The 22,144-nt window shown below is 41.0% G+C and overlaps 1 protein-coding gene across 14 annotated transcripts in view; it reads left to right on the plus strand.

Annotated features, from left to right (window-relative positions):
* The window catches only part of DMD (dystrophin), a 1,153,352-nt gene extending 1,134,451 nt beyond the window's left edge, over positions 1–18,901 (plus strand). For 7 of the 14 annotated variants that reach the window (XM_090124030.1, XM_090124005.1, XM_090124046.1 and 4 more), the window contains 4 exons: positions 3,222–3,314; positions 3,437–3,553; positions 9,195–9,226; positions 16,400–16,504. In XM_090124030.1, coding sequence (XP_089980156.1) covers positions 3,222–3,314; positions 3,437–3,552 — 209 coding nt within the window. In that variant the 3' untranslated portion in view covers position 3,553; positions 9,195–9,226; positions 16,400–16,504. Of the gene's footprint in view, positions 1–3,221; positions 3,315–3,436; positions 3,554–9,194; positions 9,227–16,399 lie in introns of all 14 variants that reach the window. The other 7 variants (XM_090124095.1, XM_031599265.2, XM_031599262.2 and 4 more) reach the window with 3 other exon arrangements.
* Positions 18,902–22,144: the final 3,243 nt, after the last annotated feature.

Genomic DNA, 22,144 nt, shown 5'->3' on the forward strand with positions numbered 1-22,144 from the left:
TCTGTTTTATAATTAGTATTTATTAGCCAGTGGGAAGGATTTTCTGTTAGTGAAATGCAGTCATCCATTGCAGCATCTTTAAGTAAGAGTATTTAAATTACTTCAGCAAAATGATATTTGAAATCAGAAAGTAACATTCAACTTCATAAATACAAATGTATTAAGTGTACATCCAAGAGAGGCTTTGGGGGGAAGTGGAAGTCTTAAATGGAAGCTTTTCTCTTTACTATGGTTAGAGAAAGAGACTGTCACAGTGAGAAGTGGAATGGAAAGAAATGTTTTGGTTGGTCTGAAGTGCCATAGTTATGAGAGATGCAACCTGTGAAGGAGTTCTGTCTTCCTTGCTGAGTGTGGGTGGAAATGTCAACTTGTACTGGCATCAAACAAGACGCATTCTGTAGGCTCTACCACCAAAAAAGAAAGTGAAATAAATCGTAGGAATGCTTAAGTTAAAGACTGGGGACAAGAGTACTATGACAGATAATGGGAATTTCATTTCATTCCTTCTGTAATTATGTTACTAGTGAATAAATATTTTGCTGCAGAGTAATTTTCAGTGGCTTTCTGAAGAATTGTCATGAATTTCATGACACTAAGTATGCTAATTAAAAAGTCTTATAGTTTCATATTTTTTCCTTTAGTAGGCTAGAAGTACAATCATGTACTTCCTTTCATTTGACTTGATCTAAAATAATTCCCATTTAATATGTGAGACTGAAATTAATTAATATGCATATAATCATATTAGCTGCTGAAGCTTTTTTTTATTTGAAACAGATGTTTAGACGTGAAATGGGTTTTTTTCTTTGTTTGATTGAGACAATATGTGGAAGAATAGAGAGGTGTTGAATTGTTATCAGTACGATCATGCTGAGACTCAGCAATGCAACAGGGTCAGCAGTAAGGAACAGTGTTTATAAAAAGAATTACTAATCACAGCTGTTGCTGTCACCTTTCACACCAGAAAGCATCGTTTGCTAGTTGTTGGAGAGTTTATTCAAAGCATAACTTAAAGTATTCTGAAATTGTGAATGGAACCAAAATGGTGTTATAAATAATGCTTTCACATGAGAAGCTTGCTCCCAATAAAGAGGGAGTCATAATTTTCAAGAAAATGCCAAGGATCTATAGGTCTCTAAAGACAATGACATAATACAGTGGTAGCTTTTACATATTTTTGTTTCTAACAGGAAACCCATCTCTCTGTTCTATGTCTCTCTGCTTTCTCAAGGAGGGATTAATGTGAAAAGCTTTCTGCCAGTGGTGTTGTCCAACCTTTTCATGAAAGCAGCAACCCACTCAGAGCCTAATTTGCAAATCTCTTGATAAACAGACAGTTAAGCAAGTTGAAAATCTTAAATGGGAAGGCCCTAATCTTTGGCTTTCCCCTCCAGTAATGTAGTGGTAACAGAGACTCTCTGAGCCATGAAGCTCTGAACCAAGAGGTTGTTGCTGAACTTCAGTTTATTCAGGTGCCAAAATTTGTGATCCACCCAGCTCTCCACACCCTTTACAGAAACACAAATAGGGAAGACCAGTTTGGGTGGAGAGGTAATGAACATCTGAAGATTTCTCGGCTGGTGTCTTGTGTTATTTACAAGGAAGTGCTCAGAAAAATCATCCAAATGGGAAGAAACAAACCAGTGCATTTTAAGTAAAGTTGTAGCAGTCTTGAGGGTAAATACGGTTCAATTTATAACAGCACTTACCAGGATATTTGAAATTCCATAACTGTTGCCAGTTTGCCTAAGGCAGTTCTTGGCCATGACAGCAGAGCTACTGCCCTCTTCTTACAATCTTCAATTGTTTTCTACACACATGCTCACAAGGCTTAGGTAGATGCGGTAAGATCTTGCTCTGAGTTTCCACCTTAGCATCCAGCAGAGACTGGAAGGACCTTCATGTTGCTAAGGCACCTCTGTTGATGTAGCATCTGATGCAGAAATAGCACATGATGTGAGTTGAGTGTTACTGGCTTGTGAACTCAACACCAGTAGAAAAAGCTGAACAGACTGCAGCAGTCTCAGCAGCTGTTTTTCAAACCATTAATGGAATAGCTGTTCATATGAATTATGTGCTTCTTGCAGATGCTTTACCTCACTTTGTTACCAGTAATTCTTCACCATTAAGTATTTTGAAACTCCTGGCCTGAAGGCGAGGCCAACACTAATCCAAGTCATCAGGAATATGTACAGCTGTGAAGTGCTCCTTTAGCAGCATCTCTTTTAGTGTGGAACGCTGATAGTATTTAAAGAATGTTAAGGCTAACAGCAAATTAGATTATTTATTACTGAAGTTGAGTAGGGCAAGGCATAATAGAAAAAAGGACCCTTAAGTCATTTTCAAGGTAAGGATGTACCTCTCTGTGATTATTACAAAGGGCAAAATTGTTTTTGTATTTTGGTAGTGATAAAAGAAATCTAGTAAAAGAGGATCTCACAAAAGTATCGTTTAGATATATTCTCTTTTTAGGTGTTTTATTCCTATGAGAGGCAAGGGTTTTACAGTAAAATAAACAGATTGATTGTGATTATTGGAAACCACAACCAAAATAACTCCAGTTAAAATAAAATATATTGAATTTCCCATTAAGCTACTGCCCTATGATCAGGTTATAGAAATTATTCGGTGGGAGAGATGTGTTTCGCTTTATTAAACTGCTGCTAAACCCTTTTAAAGTACAATTGAATGTTCTTGGAGCGCCAATCTGATGCAATTAAACTGTCAGAAATATTAATAGTGATGCAGATGAGAATCTTGGTTTCTACTGACTTAAGCAGCTAGGCAAAGCAGCACTAATGTGCATCCAGCACTGTTAGAAAGCTGCTCAATAGCAGCACTCACAACAGTAGTTTCTTTTACCATTAATAGAATAAGAGAAGCTGAAACGAGGAGCCTCATCTATAGAACTAAATGTTCCTAGCAGACATTTTGCCCCACTTCTTTTACCAGAGCAGGTTATTTCTTAAATTTCTTATTACAAATTTAAATCAGGGTTAATTGTGTTAAATCCATTTAATTTTCCTTAGATCCTTAAACTTGAAAGAAAAAAAAAAGCGAAAATAGTAAATAAAATCCAAATTGGCAATTTTCATTATGTAGTAAGCAGAGAATGTGGCTGAGTCACTGAGCGTAGCTTCATGAAGGACATGTGCAATAGTGGGATGTTAGCAAATGATTTCATAGTAGCTTCAATGCAGTGGTCTGGATCTGCTTTCCAGGCGAGGACGACCTGCTCAGCCCTCCCCAGGACACAAGCACAGGTTTGGAGGAAGTGATGGAGCAGCTTAACAACTCCTTCCCCAGTTCCAGAGGTAAGTCCTGCTGCCCGGGAGCATGTGCCAGTGGAGGAGGGCATCACTATCTTGTAAACAAGTTGTGGATGTTCTGGGCAGAGCAAAAGTTAAAACTGCGTTCTCTTCCTTCATGTTTTCAGGTGTTTGGGTTTTGGTTTCCGTTTTTTTGCTGTTACTTTTTTATATTTTACCAATTGCTGTAGATAAACCTGTCCCGTTTAGAGTGGAGAAGCAACCTGCCCCTCCTTTACCTTAAGGTACGTCCACAGCTAGATAAGTGGATGAAACAGCATCCTCTCCAACTCTTGTTTCCTTAGCTTTTTATTCTTCTTCCCTTTGGCTGTGTTCCTTTTCTCACAGCTTCTCTCCTTCAGGCTGTCCCCCTTTCCGATTTATGTCAGTACATCCTACCACGTTTTTCTTCCTGCCTTTTTCCAAGATGAACATGCTTCTAAATAATATTAAACTCTAAATCAAAATTCTTGATCTTGTAGCACGTAAGTTCAGAGTGACAGAGGAAAAACAAGTGGGTGGCTTGTTTGTGCAGCGTAGGCTGTGTACAGCCACAGCATTTCTTTCAGTGCCTCTATTCTACTCATTCCTGTTGTTTGCTCAAGGTAGACATTTGCATTTTTTGGAAGTTGTTTTTTCACCAAGGAGAGATCTTTTCTGAGTCCAGCTGAAATACAGGAGAGGGGATGTGCAGGATGTACCTGTAGCAGTTAAGAAGGCTCAGACCTCCAGTAATCCTCTTCGTAGAGGGATGTCTCAATATCTATTGATATTTGGTTGACTGGGTTTCGATAGGGACATAGACTGCCTGCAGGAGCTCTCTTAGATACCATTCCTGGCTAACTAGGAATAGAAAATAAAGGTTTTTATTTTATTAGTGAGAAATGGAAAGTAAAAGTTCATGGGTAAAAATAAAAGAATACTCATACTAGTGAAAAACAATTGAAATTTTTAACAATAGTTAATATTTTAGTTCAGAAAGGTAAGCTGTAACTTCAAATCTCCATTCTGTTGTTACTGGATGTGGTGATTTAAATGTGAAGAAAGAATATATTTCCTGATTTTATTTCTCTTTTCAATAACTATATTAAAAGTGTATTAAAAGAGATTGCAAGAAATATATTCTTTGTGAAGAAAGGACGAAGAAAAAGTGGCAAAGTATTTGCTGGGACAGTCTCCAACTGAGACAGATGAGAACAAATCAGAATTAGTATGTTTAGATAACAATTTATTTTCACAGATAGTGCTGATTCAGAGCTGTTTTCCCACTGCTTATAAATGTGATATCCTTATTTTTCTATCCTTTGCTTGTACAGCAGAAAGGCTGCTCCACAATACTTGGCCTTTGTAGACTCTATAAGCTCTCCTGTCCCTGAAATAATATATCACTCATATCAAATTTTCTAAAACACAGCTGCCGTTTGTTCCTGTTTTTCTGCCTGACTAGCAGCAGTAAAGGACAAAATTATTCTCTAACAGAGAGAGTCTGACAAAATCAGAGTTCCTACAGGACATTTCTCTTGGATCTGACCAAACCAATTTTGGGCTTTATCAGAGCCTGTCTCTTCCCCTCTCTTTGGCTACCCAGTAAGATTAGTTCACGTGGGAGAAAAAGTTGTTCACTTCTTGTGACTGTTATTTTACAGTTTGGGCTAAAGAGATCAGGGATGCATTTCATCATCTTACTTTGTTCTTTATTTTTGGGTGCATTTGCACTAATGTTAGGTTTGTGTAGTTGCTTTTTGATTGAAGAGTAGGGAAGGTAAAGTCATCCATGGAAAAAAGTAGTTTCTCCCACAACCAATGTAAATGGCTTTCCAATCACTGATATATAAGGCTACTGAAATTGTCAATTTTGCTGAGACTTCACGCATACTTCAGTAATGGAGTTTTCTTCTACTTCATTTTAATGATTAACTGATATTTTCAGTTGAATGTCATGATACTGCATAAACAAAGCTTACATCAACAGATACTTTGCCACAGCCAGGATTAGAATGTAATTATAAGATGGTGCCATCCATGTGCAGGCAGCTTCAACAGGATTCTGGGTTCCCACTTGTAATTTACAAGACTGGAGATGGGGGAAAAGGAAGCAGAGCTGATTAGTTTCAGCAAAACACTGAGTTGAGGGCCATTTTGCTGTTGAGACGTGCAAACCTGTATCTCTGTATCACTGTATCTATAGTGTCAGAGCAGCCTGAGAAGGCAGCATAAGATAAGGATTCAGAAGTGGTGGAAGTGCTATTTTATTTCTTTACACGACAGGCAGCATAAAATCTTGAGCCATTTGTAGATATTCAGGAAACAAAACAATAAACTTAAACAAGCAACAGGCACAAATCTATCAAGATTAAATTCTCTTACGTTAATTCTTTTATTTTTTTAAGTAGACTGAAAAAATTATCTGATGCAAGAAACACAGTCATCTTAGTTTGGATTTCAGAGTGCTTTCTGATGCAGTAGCTCATGAAATATTATTTAAAACTTGAATTCATTAAATGCAATCGCTCGTAGTGCATACCATCTCTAAGAGTTCAGAATAGCAGGATGATAGATTAAATGTGCAAGGTTGACTAAGATTTGAAATAACTTTGGTTTTTTTCCTATACTAATGTTGTAAAAAGAGCATTCTGCTATGGTATTAATAGATCATGCAATTTTAGAAGAGCTACAAAGGACATAATGCACACAGCAAAATCTTCTTAGTCTGAAAGAGAAGAGAATAAAAAAAAGAAATCCAGGAACGAAAAAACATTCTTCCAAATAACCTGAAATTGGAATAAGTGGAGGAAACCTGGGGTTATATTAAAAGCCTGGGAAGTTGCTGTCAATACATTAAACAGGATATTGCTTCATGAAGCTTTTCTTTTGGCTTTCTGAAACAAAGCAATAAATGATATGGTATTGGTTAATTTTCATTCACCTGGAGACAGATTTGGTTTGATTATGGTATTTACCAAACCTTTGCCATATATATGGGTGCTCTGAAAGAGACATCAAGGTTTCATGGCATTTGTTTTGAATGTATTTTAGAAAAGCATGCATTAAGCAAATTATGAAATCTTCATCAGCAGATTTCAGATGAAGTAACTTGTATTCCTTTGTACCTTTTGTAGGTGTTCGGTTTCTTCAGTTTAACCTCTTGGCAGTTCTTAGCGTTTCCTAAGTAGCGCAGGACCTCCATGCTCTTTGCACAGCTGAAAGCTTTGTAGGTGCTGAAAGCCATTTGATTTTTGTGGAGAAAAATGTTGCTGAATGCCTGATGATTGCTGTCCCTAAGTAGTTTTTCTTTACTTGAAGCCTGTGAGGTTTCCCATCCATTCCTGCTTTACTTTGCTGCTCCCAGCAAATTCACAACTGCTGCAGCTGCTCTAGACAGCTGCTGTGCTAACTCATAACAGATGTCAAAGTCAGAAGTCTGACATTTAGTGGAAATATACTATTAAATACCACCTCAGTGTTTTATTTGACCCTGCTAGATAGTGGGCCGCAGAGGAAAACATTTTCACACTGTGTTTGTGCCCAGGCGCCTGAATCTTCTGGGAATTCTTTTGTAATTAGAAAGTAAGATTGGCAGGGTAGTATTTTTAAAGCCAAATTCGTTTCTCCTTCAACACTGAGGACAAAGAGTTTGCATCATTGCAGGTGGATCTCACAGTGGAGCAGACTATTTTGTAGTTATGGTTTTGTGGCAAACGGTATTTGTGAGTGAAACTCAGAAGTGAATTTCAGGATGGTTCTTGAGTTACTGAACTCAGTATGAGTTCCTCATGATGTCAGTGCAGTGCTTGTGGAAGTGGGAGCAATGACGTGGTTAGAAATGAGACCATGGTGGCTTCAAAGAGCTACGAGGCTGTGGCATTACATGGACGCCTCTAGAGAGGGGTCAGCCCTCACCGTAATTATTTAACACAGTACTGCCTAATACAGACATTTTCTTGTGCAGTGACATTACAAGATCCCATGACATTAAATAAATGGCACTAAGAATAGCATAAGTTATGCTTTACTTTTATCTCATTCACATAGAAGTATACCAGACACGTTGTTTTCTCTCAGTCTTGCATCAGCCAGCCTCTGTTGCTCTGGCATGAATGGGATATTGTTGTAAGTGGGACTAGCAGCTTTGATCACTGCAAATAACAGATTTTTTTTTATTCTGGCAGCTAAACGCCTCATGACTCAGACTTTTCTTTCCACAATGTACTAAATCAGAAGAATATGCCGGAGTAATTACACTGTAGGGAATTCTGGAAATACTCTTCCAGTTGAGCTAGCTTGGCTCCTTCTGTAGTGTATTCCCTCTCTCCGTGCTCTGGTCCTACATAGCAGACTGCTTGGCCCAGGTGACTGAGATTCTTTATGGCTCTCTTGGGGCTGAGTGCTGTAGTGTTTGTAGCAGCTGAGCTGCTCTGCAGAGTTCTGCAGCAGTGATGTGGAGGGTTAGATCCTTTCTGACATTGAGTACTCAGTCCTGATGTAAACTAAGAATACATTAATAAATGTCACAACACTTCAGTCCACTTCTATTTTAAGAAAAAAGTACTGTTTGCAGATCTCTCTTCTCTACAGCCTGTCCCTCTCCTGCATTCTGTGGAAGAGAAGCAATTCACTGGGTGCTTTGTGCTTTGTGCTTTGATCTAAAAGTGCATAGATGCATGAGGTTGCTGACCCTTTTTCTGCTCCTTGTAAAACACTTGCAAACTTATTTATCGTATTCTTTCCCTGCCTTTCTACTGCAGGTCATGATACCTTCCAAAACTTGACAGCAATTAGGTCTCTGTTATGCTGACCAGTGTCTTCTCTCTCACATAGCTTTCTCTCCCTCTGTTGTCTCATAACATTCACAATTACATTATTTACAGCAGCTCTGGGGCAAAGATCATTCTCTTTCTTAAACAGTATCTGCCTTAGAGACTCTTCTTCCTAAGACTCACGGTCTGGCAGTACCAGAGCTTCAGGAATGTATCAGTAGCAATGGAATACAGCTTCTGGAGATGGCAAGTGTTTATTGTCACTGGACATAGAATGGGTACAGGGGGAAGTGTTGATTTGCACCCAGCTTTCTTTTTTTTAAAGCAAAATACACCACAACAAGTGTTTGAGAAGAATCTGTTGGATCAAAGTGGCTTCTAGGAAGGTTTGTAAGGGACATCTTTTCAGCTGAAGTCATTACTGACTGCTCGGTTTTGTTGTTGCAACTTAAAAGTGTTGAAAAACTTTCCTTTTTTTCCCTTTTACTTCATTTTTCTCCTTCTTTGTGCCTTTGCTCTCTCATTGTTAAATGCATGCGGGTTGACTTGTTGGAAATACCTTCTGTAGTACGTTTATCCTGAATGTGAGAATAGTAATACTCTGTCTAATGGCTTTAGGTGTAAAATGTATGTGAGTACACCTATGTGTATATCTGAGTGGATACATGGGTACATTGCCTACGTACATACATGTGTAGGCAGTAATAAAATAAGTTTAGATGAAACAGTTTTGAAGTTGGATAAACATGGTTTTGCCACCAGTGCTAATTAGAAGAAGTACACAAATTGACAAAATGTGCATGCCCAGAATATGAATCAGATTTTCTCTTTCATCCTTATCCTCAGCTGAAAGGGCTGTGTGTTGGTTTTAGTGGTTTTCTCAAGTGTTTTTGCTAAGTTAAAACCAAACAGCAGATTACAGAACTGTTCTTGAATAAATCAGCTCAGAATTGTCAGTGGATTTCAATGTACTTTCAGTCTTTGTTTAAAGCACAAATAGTTATTTTATATTAAGTTCCTAAATGGAAACTGAAGTGTCTTTTACGGTATGAAGAATATATTCATGTGTGTGTTGTTTGTTTTTTTCCTTTTCTGATATTTCTTCCACTTCCTCTCTCTGGTCCTAAAGGAAGAAATGCCCCTGGAAAGCCAGTGAGAGAGGTTAGTGAGATGCAAGCTCACTGCCATGGCTTCTGTTTGTCACATCTTGCTTTCTGTGCCCAGCATGCGTGTGACAGCAGCACGGTTTGCTTGGGTTTGTTAAAGGGTGGGGATTGTCTTCTTGTGGTTTTAGTTTTGTTTGGTTTTGCTGAGTGCATTTCCCACATGTGCTCTAACAGCACGTACCTCTCAACTTTCCACAGAAACAGCGTTACCCCAGGAGTGTGCCTTTTCCTCCCGAAGACAGAATTCAGGGACAGGGAGGAGAGAGCAATACATTGAAAGTAAACCTTTGTGTGACAAATGTGGGCAGCAAAAAATGCTGCTGTAATTAACTTACGTTCTGCTTTTCCTGCGTGTAAACAAAACAAAGAGACCCATGTCCCTTACTGTTCTGTTTACATACTTGCAGTTTTATTTACATCTGTGTGCCAGTATACCAACCATGAACCGCAGTAATTAGATACTCTATTCTTTTTCTTCAACACGGTGAGAGTTGAGAGGTACAAGAGATTCAGGTGTTTTAATTTACTGATATACTGTTGCACTGTGAAGAATGCTACTAACATTCACCAGATCCACAGTGTTGCTTTCAGTGAATGGACAGTGGTTTTCAGTGGGCACTTTGGACGTGGTTGGTTTGATGCATTTGTATGTCGTTAATGGAGGAAAATGTGTTGTGGTGTGTTGTCATAGCCCCTTTTAAAGTCTTTCCAGAAAGTCTTTATTTTTTCCTCTGTGAAGCTGCTCTTTACTCTCCAACCAGAGACAATGTTTTGAAAGATGAATTCTCAGGGAAAATCATTATTGAAGATAAAATATTCAGGGGCTGCCTGAGTGCAGTTGCAGGTAGCTGCGAAATGTCCTTTCCTATGCAGCAGGGCGAGCTCATGAAAATGCACTACACTGGGTGTTTGGCTGAGCTCTTGTGAGCCCCCAGTCACCCACACGCTACACTGGGTAAGCCAGGATTTGTTGTGATGTGATGCCTTGAAATACAGCGGTTCTCTGCATTTGCTGTAGCGACTTGCATGGGTATTTGGAGGAGTGAGATCCTCGGTGAAGATTATGTCTGCCCTCAAAGGTCAGGTCCTTTCAAATGAATGAAAAAGGGTGCTTGGCATGTCATCATCTGCACCAGCTCAGAAATGGTGTGAAATTGATTTCATATCCAGCCCTTCGCGTATGGTCTGAGAATTGTTCTCCAGTTCAGCAAAACAGGTTGTTGATTTCCATTATCCTCATTCATATGTATGCGTATAATGCAGAAAAAGGAGAAGGTTTTGCTGCTGAGGACATTTGATACCATTAACAATATGAAGGTAGAAAAATGGCCATGTTTTTACCTGCTCGCATTCTGTCAGCATAACCCTAAAAGCACTGACTTCTTCAGTGAATTGCATACTGCCCTCCAGTTGTGTTTGTGCTCACTGATGATTCCAGAGAGTGCTTTAGTAACTTGCAGAGCTGAATATAAAGCACAGTTCTCTGCGTGCTCGTGGAGTATATGAGGTAAGTTACAGAACAGCTTTTAGTTTATGCATGAATCCATTTGTGCATTGTCAGATCATGCAATTTTAAACCCGCTCAGCCAGGTTTTGATCCCATTTCGCACATTGTCTTCATGTGTAATCCCATGGATTTCCTGACATTAACTCAATATGAATAAGGGCATCAAAATTCAAGCCACCAGTAGAAAGGATTTTTCTTTTGTAGGGAAAGGGTTAGAAGTCTGTGCTGCTGAAAAGAGACCGTGCTGCTCTGGGCTTTCTTAATTTACGTTCTGTCCACTCATTGGAGGCTGAGTACTCCACGTTTATTTCTGTGACAAGCTGTTCTAGGAGATTGATATTCAATTACTGTGCCCTCACCCAAGGGCCTTAATTCCAGTATCGCCTCTAAAGCAAATTCAGCAGATATGGAACACATCATTCTGTTTGTGACCAGAAATGATGGAGCTACTGTCTGCAGGAATAAGGATCTCCCGCTTTCAAAGCGAACACTCTTGTATTAGTATTCCCTCCATTTTACAAGTATCAGCTAATACTCTCCTTGCCCACTTTGAGTGATGCTGCTGCAGTTGAAAGACTGCAGTAGTATTTTTCTTAAATAACATCTTTCAATCTTTTAGTGCCTAAAGCATGGATAAAACCTCTTCAGCTTTAATGTAAAAAAAAAAAAAAAAAAAAAAAAAAAGAATGGAATTAATGCCTTTGGTGAAAGTATATTAAAAATATTAATAATAATGAGTGTAAAGCTATGATATATATTTTTCTAAGTGCTTTAGGGAGAGTATTATTCTCATTTGCTTCTTAATTAAAAATGTCTATGTCTTATGTTTCAGTCTCACAGCAGGCAAGGAAGCAAGTATTCAAAAAAAAAAAAAAAAGAGCTATATAGAAACAGTTAATTTGAGCTCTTGGGTAGATAATAGGCATTATGGAAGGTATATTCATTACATATACAGTAGTGGGAAATTATTGTGTATGTTAGGGCCACAAAGATGATCAGAGGACTGGAGCACTTCTTCAGTGAAGACAGGCTGAGGAAGTTGGGCTTGTTCATCTTGGAGAAGAGAAGGCTCCAAGGAGACCTCATTACAGCCTTCCAGTACTTGAAGGAGGGGATAGACTTTTTCCCTGGACATACAGTGATAGGACAAGGGGGAATGGCTTTAAACTGAAAGAGGGGAGATTTAGGTGAGATGTTAGGCAGAAATTCTTACTCATATGATGGTGAGGCAGTGGACTAGAGAGTGCCCCACCTCTGGAGGCACTCAAGGCCAGGTTGGATGGAGCCCTGGGCAGCCTGAGCTGGTGGGGGGCAGCCCTACCCACAGCAGGGATTGGCACTGGGTGATCTTTAAAGTAACTTCCACCTCAAGCCATTCTATGATTGTGTGTTGTTTTCAACTGTTTGCAATCTTGTCCTATCTTTTACTCCCTTGTGTAAGTGATTCCACCCTCCACCCCCAGCACTTAACCCTGATAAATTTTTGCTGCATCATTCAGAAGGTTGCTCAGGTCACGTCTGCCACAGGAAAGGAGCTCAGAAGCTAAGGTGCCCCAGAGCAAGGGCAGCCAGGTTCCGGCCTGAGCTGTGTACCCACAGACATGATAGCTATCCACAGAGAATTTGCAGAAAACCTGTGAAACACTTCACTCTTCTGTGCAAGCAGGTGAGGAATCATGAATCTAAATTAGACTGCTTTCCCAGTCTGCTTCTGGTGCTGTTACAAGGGAGCCTAAGGTAAGAAAGAAGGACTTTCATCTTCTATTTTGTGTTGCAAAGCTGCTCCGGGGCTCGTAGCATCATTAACGCTAACATAGTTCAGCAGTAAACTCCCCCAGACAGCAAAATGCAAAGCAATGACAGGTCTTTTAAAAGAGCAGACTTGAAGCACTGTAGACGTCAGTGAATAAATACAGAAGCACCTGATGTAACAGAGTAGTGGAGGGCTTAATTCTAGCTGCTGCAGAATAAACAATGTCACGAGGGGGCAGTGAGCTCAGAGCCAGTTGGAAGCCCCCCTCACCTCCTTCTTCCTCCACCTCAGGGCAGCCTGGGGCATGGGGCTGGCAGGGGCACAGGCAGCAGTTCCTGGGCCACCATCACCCAGAGCTCTGCTGTTTTCATGTACATCCAAGCTGCTGGCAGGGCAGTGATGTCCAGTTAAGAGTTGGCTGGGGCACGGCCAAACTGTATGCTTTTCTGGCTCATCCTCCCTTCCCATGCTGTCCTGGGACTGCAGTGCCAAGGCTGATGGACTTTACAGTCCAGCTGTTAACATAAAGTGCAGTCAGCAGTGTTTTATGGTCGTGCTCTGAACTGTGAACTCAGATGGCTCAGGAGGAGATGCACGATTGTTCCACTTTTCTGCAGAGGAAGTTATGACCCATGGTACAGGCAGAACATGGAGAGGGACTCATATCTGGTTAATCACCCCAGCGTAACGCTGCACAGCTTTTGTGGAGGGAGAACAGATTCGAAGCGTGGTTATCTCAAAAATATGGCAGCAATTAACAGAGAAAAGAAAAAAGCACTAGCATACATGCCCATAATTTTTATGCATTGAAAGTATAGCTAGGGATCTCTGCATCCATCTTGGGCTGTGTTTCAGTTGCCTGAACAATTCAGCAATTTGTAGCTGCTGTGGCAAACTTCTGAAAGACTTGCTTATATTTTCTTTTGATTTAAGTTACTCATTCTAGACCTAGACTTTTCCTATAAAATCAGCTTGCTTTTTTTACCTTTACTGCTCCATGTCTGACAGAACAAAATAGTATTAACTAATACTGAATTTTTCTGAAGATGGGCTTTTGCAGTTTGGTTGCAGTTTGGGTGATAACTCTTTCTCGAAATGAGAATGAAATCAAAATGAGTGGCCTTCGAGTCCCAGAAAAGTTTGGTATTGATTCTAGAATCAGTCATCACTATGAACCTGAATGAGTGATCCCTCAAGTAATATGTCTGCTCCCTCTGCAGATTACCTGATTACAGCCCCTAGCACCTTCCTGGCCCATGTTTGTAGTGTGCTGCAGGCAAGGAAGAATGTTATTTAAAGCTAGAGGTTGCTTGACAGGAGCTTCCAGAGTCAGTGTGTTTGTAGGGATGCTGCAGAATAGTCAGTTTATACCAGGGTTATTCTGGTACCATTTGCTACCTAAGCATATCAGAGCTTCATATAAGTAGAGCAGGCCAGTGACAGTTCTGTTTCAGTTTACCAGAGGATCTCCAATCCAAAATTATTGCTTCCCTATGACTTTGTCAAATTTTCTTTTTCCTGGATTGATCTCAGCCAGTGGGATTGCACTGTCATAGGGAGGGTAAATGAAGATTGAGGGCCGTTACTACAGTTGCTTCTTCAAGTTCGTGCTAGCATTTAATTACAGCCTGCCTGGTGCAAGAAATATTATCCCTTAATCTAAGCTATGTTTTGACCAAAATTTGGCAGGAATTTTTCATATGCTGTTTCTTGATGTGTTTATGAGCGAATGACAACTTCTTGCATAGGATTAGGAGGAGGAGGAGGACTGTACATTAATGTTTTTTATATGAAATTACTGTGTGATGCATCTCTTTTTTCTGTACATTAGTGCAAGAAAGGAGATACCATTGCATTAGAGCCAAGTATTGCTCGACATTGGGCACTGTGCCATGTGCTGCACAGCTCACTCTGAAGTGGAAAGCTTGGTGAGCGTTTATTGCTTAGATGTGGGACAATTTTGTGTAAGGAATGCTACATTCAAAAGAACCACTTCAAAATTAGCATGTGAAGGGAAAAAGTGGTAGTAGTTCTCCAGAAGAAAGAAACATCCCTGGACATTTCTTAGGTCATCTTTTATCCATTCTGTATATGCTAGTGAATATTAAGTAATGTCACCCCAAGCTTCTGTGCGCTGTAGAAATGCTGGCAGTGCATGATTATCACAATGTTTGAACATTTGGAAGAGAATGGTCTTTTCTTCCAGCTTGTGTTGGTGAGCATGATTTGTCCCACAGGAAAGGGTTGCTCTTATTGTTAAAGACAGCTATGTCAGGAGGGACAACAGCCCTGTAGGTGGACAGTATTAACTGGCTTAAGCCTGGCTTAGTCAGGCTTCTGCAGGGCACAGGTAGTGAGTTGTGTGAAAGGTGCATCGTGGATGTTCCAGTCATGTCCTGACTTCATTCAGGTGCTCCTTCTTTGTGGACTGTGGTGAGGGCCCAGCATGCAGGTTAGCACAAAGCATTCCTGGGAAGCAGAGCCATGGGCAGACAGCATTGTACCTTCAGTTCTCTCCCAAGGAAATACTCTACTGCAAGTACACTCAGGGAGTAAATCAAACCCTTCAGGCCATAGCAACGTGGAGTTTTATTGAGTAATGCTTCCCCTGTTAAATACTTTTATTTGCTGGCACTCTGCTGCTTGGGGCCTTCAAGAGTTGGAGGTCACATGCACTTCTTTGCATCTAAATAAATCTTTCTTACATCGTTATTCTCTGACTCCTTTTTTAACTCATTTATATGTTTGGCCTCTACATCAGCCTGCGGTGATGAGTTCAATAATGTAATTATGTACTGTGTAGAATATAATTTCCTTCTGCTGCTTTTAAGACTTGTCTGCTTGTTCCTCCATGGCCTTGCAAGGAATCTTGAATAGGATGCTTATCCTTTAGGGTATCTAGATCTCTGCCATATTCCCTCTTCAGTCGTACACTTTCAGGAAGGAGGCTCCAGCTGGGTTCAGTTGCTTAAACCATGATCTTTGTCATTGGAGATGTTTCAGGGGTGTTTCAGACAGTGGTAGAAGGCTGCAGAACTGCCACAGGGCTTAGAGGAGACCCAACATTTCCTGAACAGTGGCCAGAGACCAACAGGATGTGCCAAGTGCCTAACGTGACAACAGTTGGCAGTTTAATCGCCCTACCTTCACGTCCGTTTAGTCTCTAATTTTGTTGAAGCAATTTATTACTGCTGATCAGCGTTGTGACCTTTAACTTTCCCTTGGTGAAATGAGTGTGAGAAGTTACAGATTTTGTCTTCAGAACTGTAGTCTGCATTTATTTGTCACTTCTGTGCAAGAGGCCTGTGTGTAGTTACTTGATAACTGGGCATCTTAGTTCTGCTGGACTGCTGTCTGAAAGGCAGAGGACATTACAGAAACTATTACTGAAGAGATTGAGTAAACTGCAGCCATTTACTTTGTTCCAGCTATCAGTGCAGCCATCCTGCTGGGACTTCTTGCCTTTAATGAAGTAGTTAATTACTGCTGATCTCTTTTCTATTTTTCTCCTTGATAGAACATTGAACGCTCAAACACTTGCACCACCAGTTGGAAGGTTTTCGGTGATATTGTTGGATGTAACAACGGCTTTTGGTGAACATTTGTTATGATTCGGTTTCCTCACTACTGGGGATTTTTGTTGGAATGCAGACACGCTGGCTTATTGTCAATGTAGCTTACACTAGCTGTTCCAGCCAGAGCTGCTGTTAAGTGTTTCAGGAAATTGGCAGCTTTTGCTAATGATGACATATGCTCATACAGGAGACTTTTGGAAACAGCACTCTGTAGCGTACCGCGCTGGGGATGCCGGTGAGCCGTTCCTGGAGAGTGACACATCTTGTACTTGGCCTTTTCCGTGAGATGTTCCTTTCTCATTTAACATCCCCTTCTTTGCCTTTCTTTTCCAGGCCACAATGTAGGGAGCCTTTTCCACATGGCAGATGACTTGGGAAGAGCGATGGAAACCTTAGTGACGGTGATGACTGACGACAAGGTGTTAGAATAGCAAGATGTGTTTTACAACTTCAGGCGTCCCGCATGGTTTTTATAATATTCATACTACAAAGAGGATTAGACTGTAAGAGTTTACAAGAAAACAAATCTATATTTTTGTGAAGGGTAGTGGTACTATACTGTAGATTTCAGTAGTTTCCTAAGTCTGTTTCTGTTTTGTTAACAATGGCAGGTTTTACACGTCTATGCAATTGTACAAAAATTATAAGAAAACTACATGTAAAATCTTGATAGCTGAATAACTTGCCATTTCTTTATATGGAACGCATTTCGGGTTGTTTAAAAAAAAAATTTATAACAGTTATAAAGAAAGATTGTAAACTAAAGTGTGCTTTATAAAAATAATTGTTTATAGAAACCCCCTTTAAAAAAATACAAAAAAAAAAATACTGAGGCAGTGCATTTGTTCAGTATCATTTCAGCTCTGCAGCTGCATCAGAGAGAGATTCATGTTCTGTGTTCTTTTCCTGGCCTGTCAAAGAGAAGAGAAAGAAAAAAGCATTTCCTGCAGCGACACCAAAACGGCCAACTTAACATTTCTCATTGGTTTTGTCTGAGTAGGGCTGGCTTTAAAAAAAACCTCCTGGACTTCCAGTGAAGATAGTTATTTCACTTCTTTCCAATAAAATTAATAATTACATGAATCACACTAGTTGGCAATAATTAAATGAAAGAGCACATGACATGACAGAGCCTGCAAAAAATTAATGAAAAGAAAAAAAAAAAAAAAAGCAGAAGACAGAAGGAAAGAATTGAATGATGTCCAATACGCCAGCATTTCTTCTGCTGACTAAATCCCTGAATGTCCTTAGTGAAGGAACGTAGAATTGCCTTACCGGATGAAACCTTTGGACCTTACTGTCCGGTACTCTGCTGGCTGCAGCCAGCGTCCAGAGCTTTGGCAGAAGCTGCGTACGGCTTTCCCTGCCCGCTGCCACTGTTAGCATCACCTCGCTGCACACGAGAGAAGAAAGGGAGAAGTTCCCTCCTGACCCCACGTGGGATCAGCTTCTGACATGAAGCACAAGTGGGTTACTCACAGAGCACCTTTGCTTGTATGGCTTCCAACACTGTTAACGAACGTAGAGCTACTTAACCCTCTGGAAAATAAAACCAGACCTTTCCGCAATGTCTGTCTCAGCCTGCTAGAGCAGCTGATCCCAAGGAGCTGTAATGCAGCAAGCAACCTTTGAGGAAGGCTGTAGAAGAATTACTGCTGTTCTTGTATGTGTATGGTGATCAGGTGAAGGTAGCCACACTGCTCCCCAAGATATTTATCTTCAAAACAAAGGCCCTGATGCTTTCTCCTTCCCCGTTTCTCTCTACAAGTAATACCGCACAATTAACAATAAAGTGAGAAAGAGAGGAACTGATAGAAAAACAGATTAGCCAGCATAACTGCAGCTCTTGAGAGGTAGGTTTGGGTATGAGGTGCTGTCAGCAAAAGCTTTACCACTTCATTATCTTAACCAGCTTTTAATTTTCTCTTAGATACATAGAAACACACCGTCTGACTTTATATTGCAAAGTAAAAATCTGTTACCTCTTCTTGTATGAAGTGTAATTAAACTTGGGAAAGATTTTATTTTGAATGCTAGTTAACATTGAACATGGCTAGTCATGCTATTTCTACCTCACTTTGGTTTTGTGGTGTTCCTGACAATTACGTACAGATATGTTACATCATCACCACTCGTCCATTGTGTGAACGGGTCTCATCATTTAAGTAAGAATGCTAATAATTCACAAAGAGTAAGTACAATCCCCCCAAACCTCTGCTTTCGTAATAAAGAGCTTTATTTAACATTTTACTGAGTAGGAACCCCATGTAATTCTCGTGGTCTTCTTTACCAGAAGGTTTGGTCTGAGATCTGGGAAAGAGATGGGTTTCTTCTAGTTTTTCCCCCTTATACCCCCCCCTTAAACCTTCTCTTCAGAAAACAAAAGGAGGAAAATGGATTGCACGGTTGTTTTCATCAGGGTTTTGTTTTGTTTGTTTTACTTTCTAGGTCTTAGTTTTGGAGTGAGTCTGTCAAAAATATTTAAAAAGTTGAAAGCTTTATCACTGCTTTTTGAAGCATAATTTGGGAATTGTTTCATATTCCTTATAACGACAAAGTATTAGACTGTAAAACATAATCAGTGTAATTGAATACATAAATACCATATGGCATGTTATTTCATTGTTACTCAGTACTGGTTTATTACTTGGATATCATAATATATTGTGTTTTAACACCAACACTGTAACATTTACTAATTATTTTTATAAACTTCTGTTTTACTGCATTTTTCACAACATATCAGATTTCACCAAATATATGCCTTACTATTGTACTATATACTGCTTTACTGTGTATATCAATAAAGCACGCAATTATGTTATAAAAGGTCTGATGTTTCTGTTGAGGCTCTCTCAGTGACCAGCCAGTGCCTCCTCTCTCCAGTGATGTCACCACTGCGCTGCCAGCTCCCAAATCCCCTTCTGACTGCCATCTCTGTGCTGTGGGCAGCACTCAAGGTTTGCTTGGCAGAGGGCAAGAGGCTCTTCTGGCTTTGGTTTTTCTCCGTGTTAGTATTTTGGGCAGAGCAGAAGCCACGTGAAGCTCACAAGCTGTTCTGGGGGAGCAGCATGTTCTGCTTCAGAGGGGGGGATGAAATTCTGTCCAACCTATGGACAGTTTGGTACTGTGAAGCAGAAGCAAAGCTGAGGTCTGGTCATTTTCTGACACATACCAAACTCCTCTTCCTCAGGCCTTTGGGAGGGGGTGTTCCCATCAGAGAGGCTGATCATGTATGTGTCATATCTAAGAAATACACGTAGGTTTTAATACTCGGATTCCATTCAGTTGTACCATGAGTGTGTCTTTGAGCTCTACCTTTCAGAAGTAATACAGTTGAAAGCAAAAAGCCAAAAAAAGCATATTTCTTTGTGCATATTTTTGATAATACTGTGAAGGAGGAGGTGGGAATTCCCTCCTGTCATTAATTAGAGGAAATAAACATGCATCCCACAGATCTCTCAGATCTGAGTTAACTCTGGATCCACTCCTACACACACATCAACTGGGGAGTGCCATGCTGTACCAGAGCCTCCTCTGAATGTCATGCAATCCACAGCACACAGCTGCCCTCAGTGACAAAGCATCCCCTCAGTGATGAAGCATCTCCTGATTCATGCAGTTAAGGAAAGGGGGGGATGGATTTCTCCCTGCCAGTCGTTCTGAGGTTGGTTGCAGATGAGGAGGTGCCATTAGCTTGTAAGCTTGCCCATGAGCCAAATGGGTACAGTTTGTCTTACTAAATATCTGAATGAACTGGAAAGTTACAACAGGGCATGAGTGAGAAAGAAGTGGCACTCTGCCTCAGCAGCAAAAGCAGGGAAGGCAAAGCCATGTGGGCCTGCTCCAATACACCCTTGCAGAGCCACGGCTGCTGCAGGCACCTGCAGGCTCCACTGCTGCAGACAGAACACAGCGTGCTGCCTCTCACCTGGCCACGTGCAGAGGCTGGAATGGGGTAAATGAGTGGCTGCTGCTGTCAGTGCTGCAGCTCTCCAAGGCAGTGCAGTGAGTGCAGCCTGCGTGTCATCTGCACTGAACTTCCCACTCCCACAACCCCGTTATCTATAAATCCCAACATCCCAGTAATAAAACCTGGCATTTCTGAATGCCTCTTATCATCATTCTCCTTAGGTATGTTTAGGCTAAAGATGCTCATTTTAAGTTAACTGTCCAATGTGTTTCCTTTGCTCTCTGGGCAGCAAAGATGATGATTGTTCTTTATTTTTGGAAGCTGTGGTTAATAAGCTGCCATTCACCAACAAACTTCGTTGTCATTCCAATACCTTTTAGATGGCAAGAAGAGAGGTGGAGGCCATGCCAGCCAGGTCAGCAGTCTGATGGAGCACCTGGGCAAGAAACAGCCCCGGGGCATGGAGGAGGCAGGGTCCCTCAGCCATCCCCACTGAGGCCACCATCTCTTGTACCCTCTATGTACCACAGTCAGGAGCAGTGGTAATAATTCGCTTGCCTGCTGTCAGCCGGCACGCTGAATCCCCATGAGATCTCCCTCCCTGGCACGGAGCGCTCACATTTCTCTGGGAGCTTGTTTCAGCTCAGAGCAAGCAGATCAGCTCATTAGGAAGAGCCATAACTGTGAGACAGGTGGGGGTGCCCAGACCAGCTGAGACTGGTGCAGCAATCCCTGGAAGCTGATACTTGCCAGCCTTCAGCACATACTTAGTTCTGAAAATCTGGTTAAAAAGCGGTTGTGGCTAAAGGAGGGATGAGATGTAAGGAAATCATGGAGCTGTAAAAGTGAACCATGAGGCTTTACAAATACACCACACTGCTGTTTCAGCCTATTGCCAAAATCCTTACTTCTTTGCAAACCCAAGCTCCTGTGTGTCAGTCATGGGTAACAGTATGACAGGTTAAGGACTTATTTTCATCGACTGAGCATTACAATGGATACACCATTTATTTACTTGCCTGCACATGCCTTTTGCAAATTCTCCCTATATAATGGCTTAAGCAATCCACTATATAATGTTCTTCCTTTTTTCCTTCTCTGTCAAAGGAAAATAATCAGAAAATTATGTTAATTCCTTCAGCGTTTCTGCATCTGTTTCCTTCCACATCCTATACTTGAATCCAAACCAGCAACATGAAGTGTTAAACGAGTGAATTAAATCTCTAAGAAATGAGAAGAGTGTTTGGCCCCTGGCACAAACCTGCTCATTTTCTGCATGCCCTTCTGCCGCAGTATTGCTGTCACCATGCCAGTTCCTGCCAGCCACTGCAGGCCACTCCTCAGCCTTCTTTTGCATACTTGGGAGGGCAGAGTTTCTTGCTCCCACATCAACAGGACAAGAGCTCTTTTCTCTTCTCTTGGAAGCTGAGGAGCAGCAGAGCCTTGAAGTGGTAACCAGCTGGGGAGCACTGCAGTAACAAAGCTCCTTGTCCAGTACCAGGCTGGGCACTTGGGACAGGAGTCCTAGAATCATAGAATAACAGAATGGCTTGGGTTGGAAGGAACCTCCAAGCCCACCCACCCCAACCCCTGCTGTGGGCAGGGCTGCTCCCCACCAGCTCAGGCTGCCCAGAGCCCCGTCCAACCTGGCCTTGAGCACTTTCAGGGATGCACAGTGGCACCACAAACATTTTATGGGAATAGCAGTCAAGTGCTGCGGATGTAGAGAGCTTTGCAGAGGTACATGCTTATACACTGGCAGTGTTAGGACATAAAGTGTGAGGTTAGAATAGCAGCAGTACATTCCACAATAAGATTATAGCCGTTTGATATCTAAAGATTCACAGCTAAGCTTGCACTACATAGAGATGCCCCTACTGATGATCCATGGCAGTGCTAATACATAATCAAAAATATCATTATGAGAAGATTTTTACTTCTGCAGGAGGATAATTTTTAGTTGTGCTTCATTCACCAGACAAATGGTTTTATTTTAACACTGATAGAGGAGATACTTCTTTTGCACAGAAGATTAATGGCCATTGCCAGTATCATTCCCCACTGCACCCAGCAGAGAACGTCTAGATAAAGGCTGCAAACAGCTGCAGGTGATAAGGCATGAAACTGCTACTTTTTTTCCTACCAACCACCAATACAAGCTTGGA

Source organism: Phasianus colchicus, chromosome 1, assembly GCF_987193195.1.
Source record: "Phasianus colchicus chromosome 1, bPhaCol1.hap1.1, whole genome shotgun sequence".
In the NCBI taxonomy this organism is placed as follows: Eukaryota; Metazoa; Chordata; class Aves; order Galliformes; family Phasianidae; genus Phasianus; species Phasianus colchicus.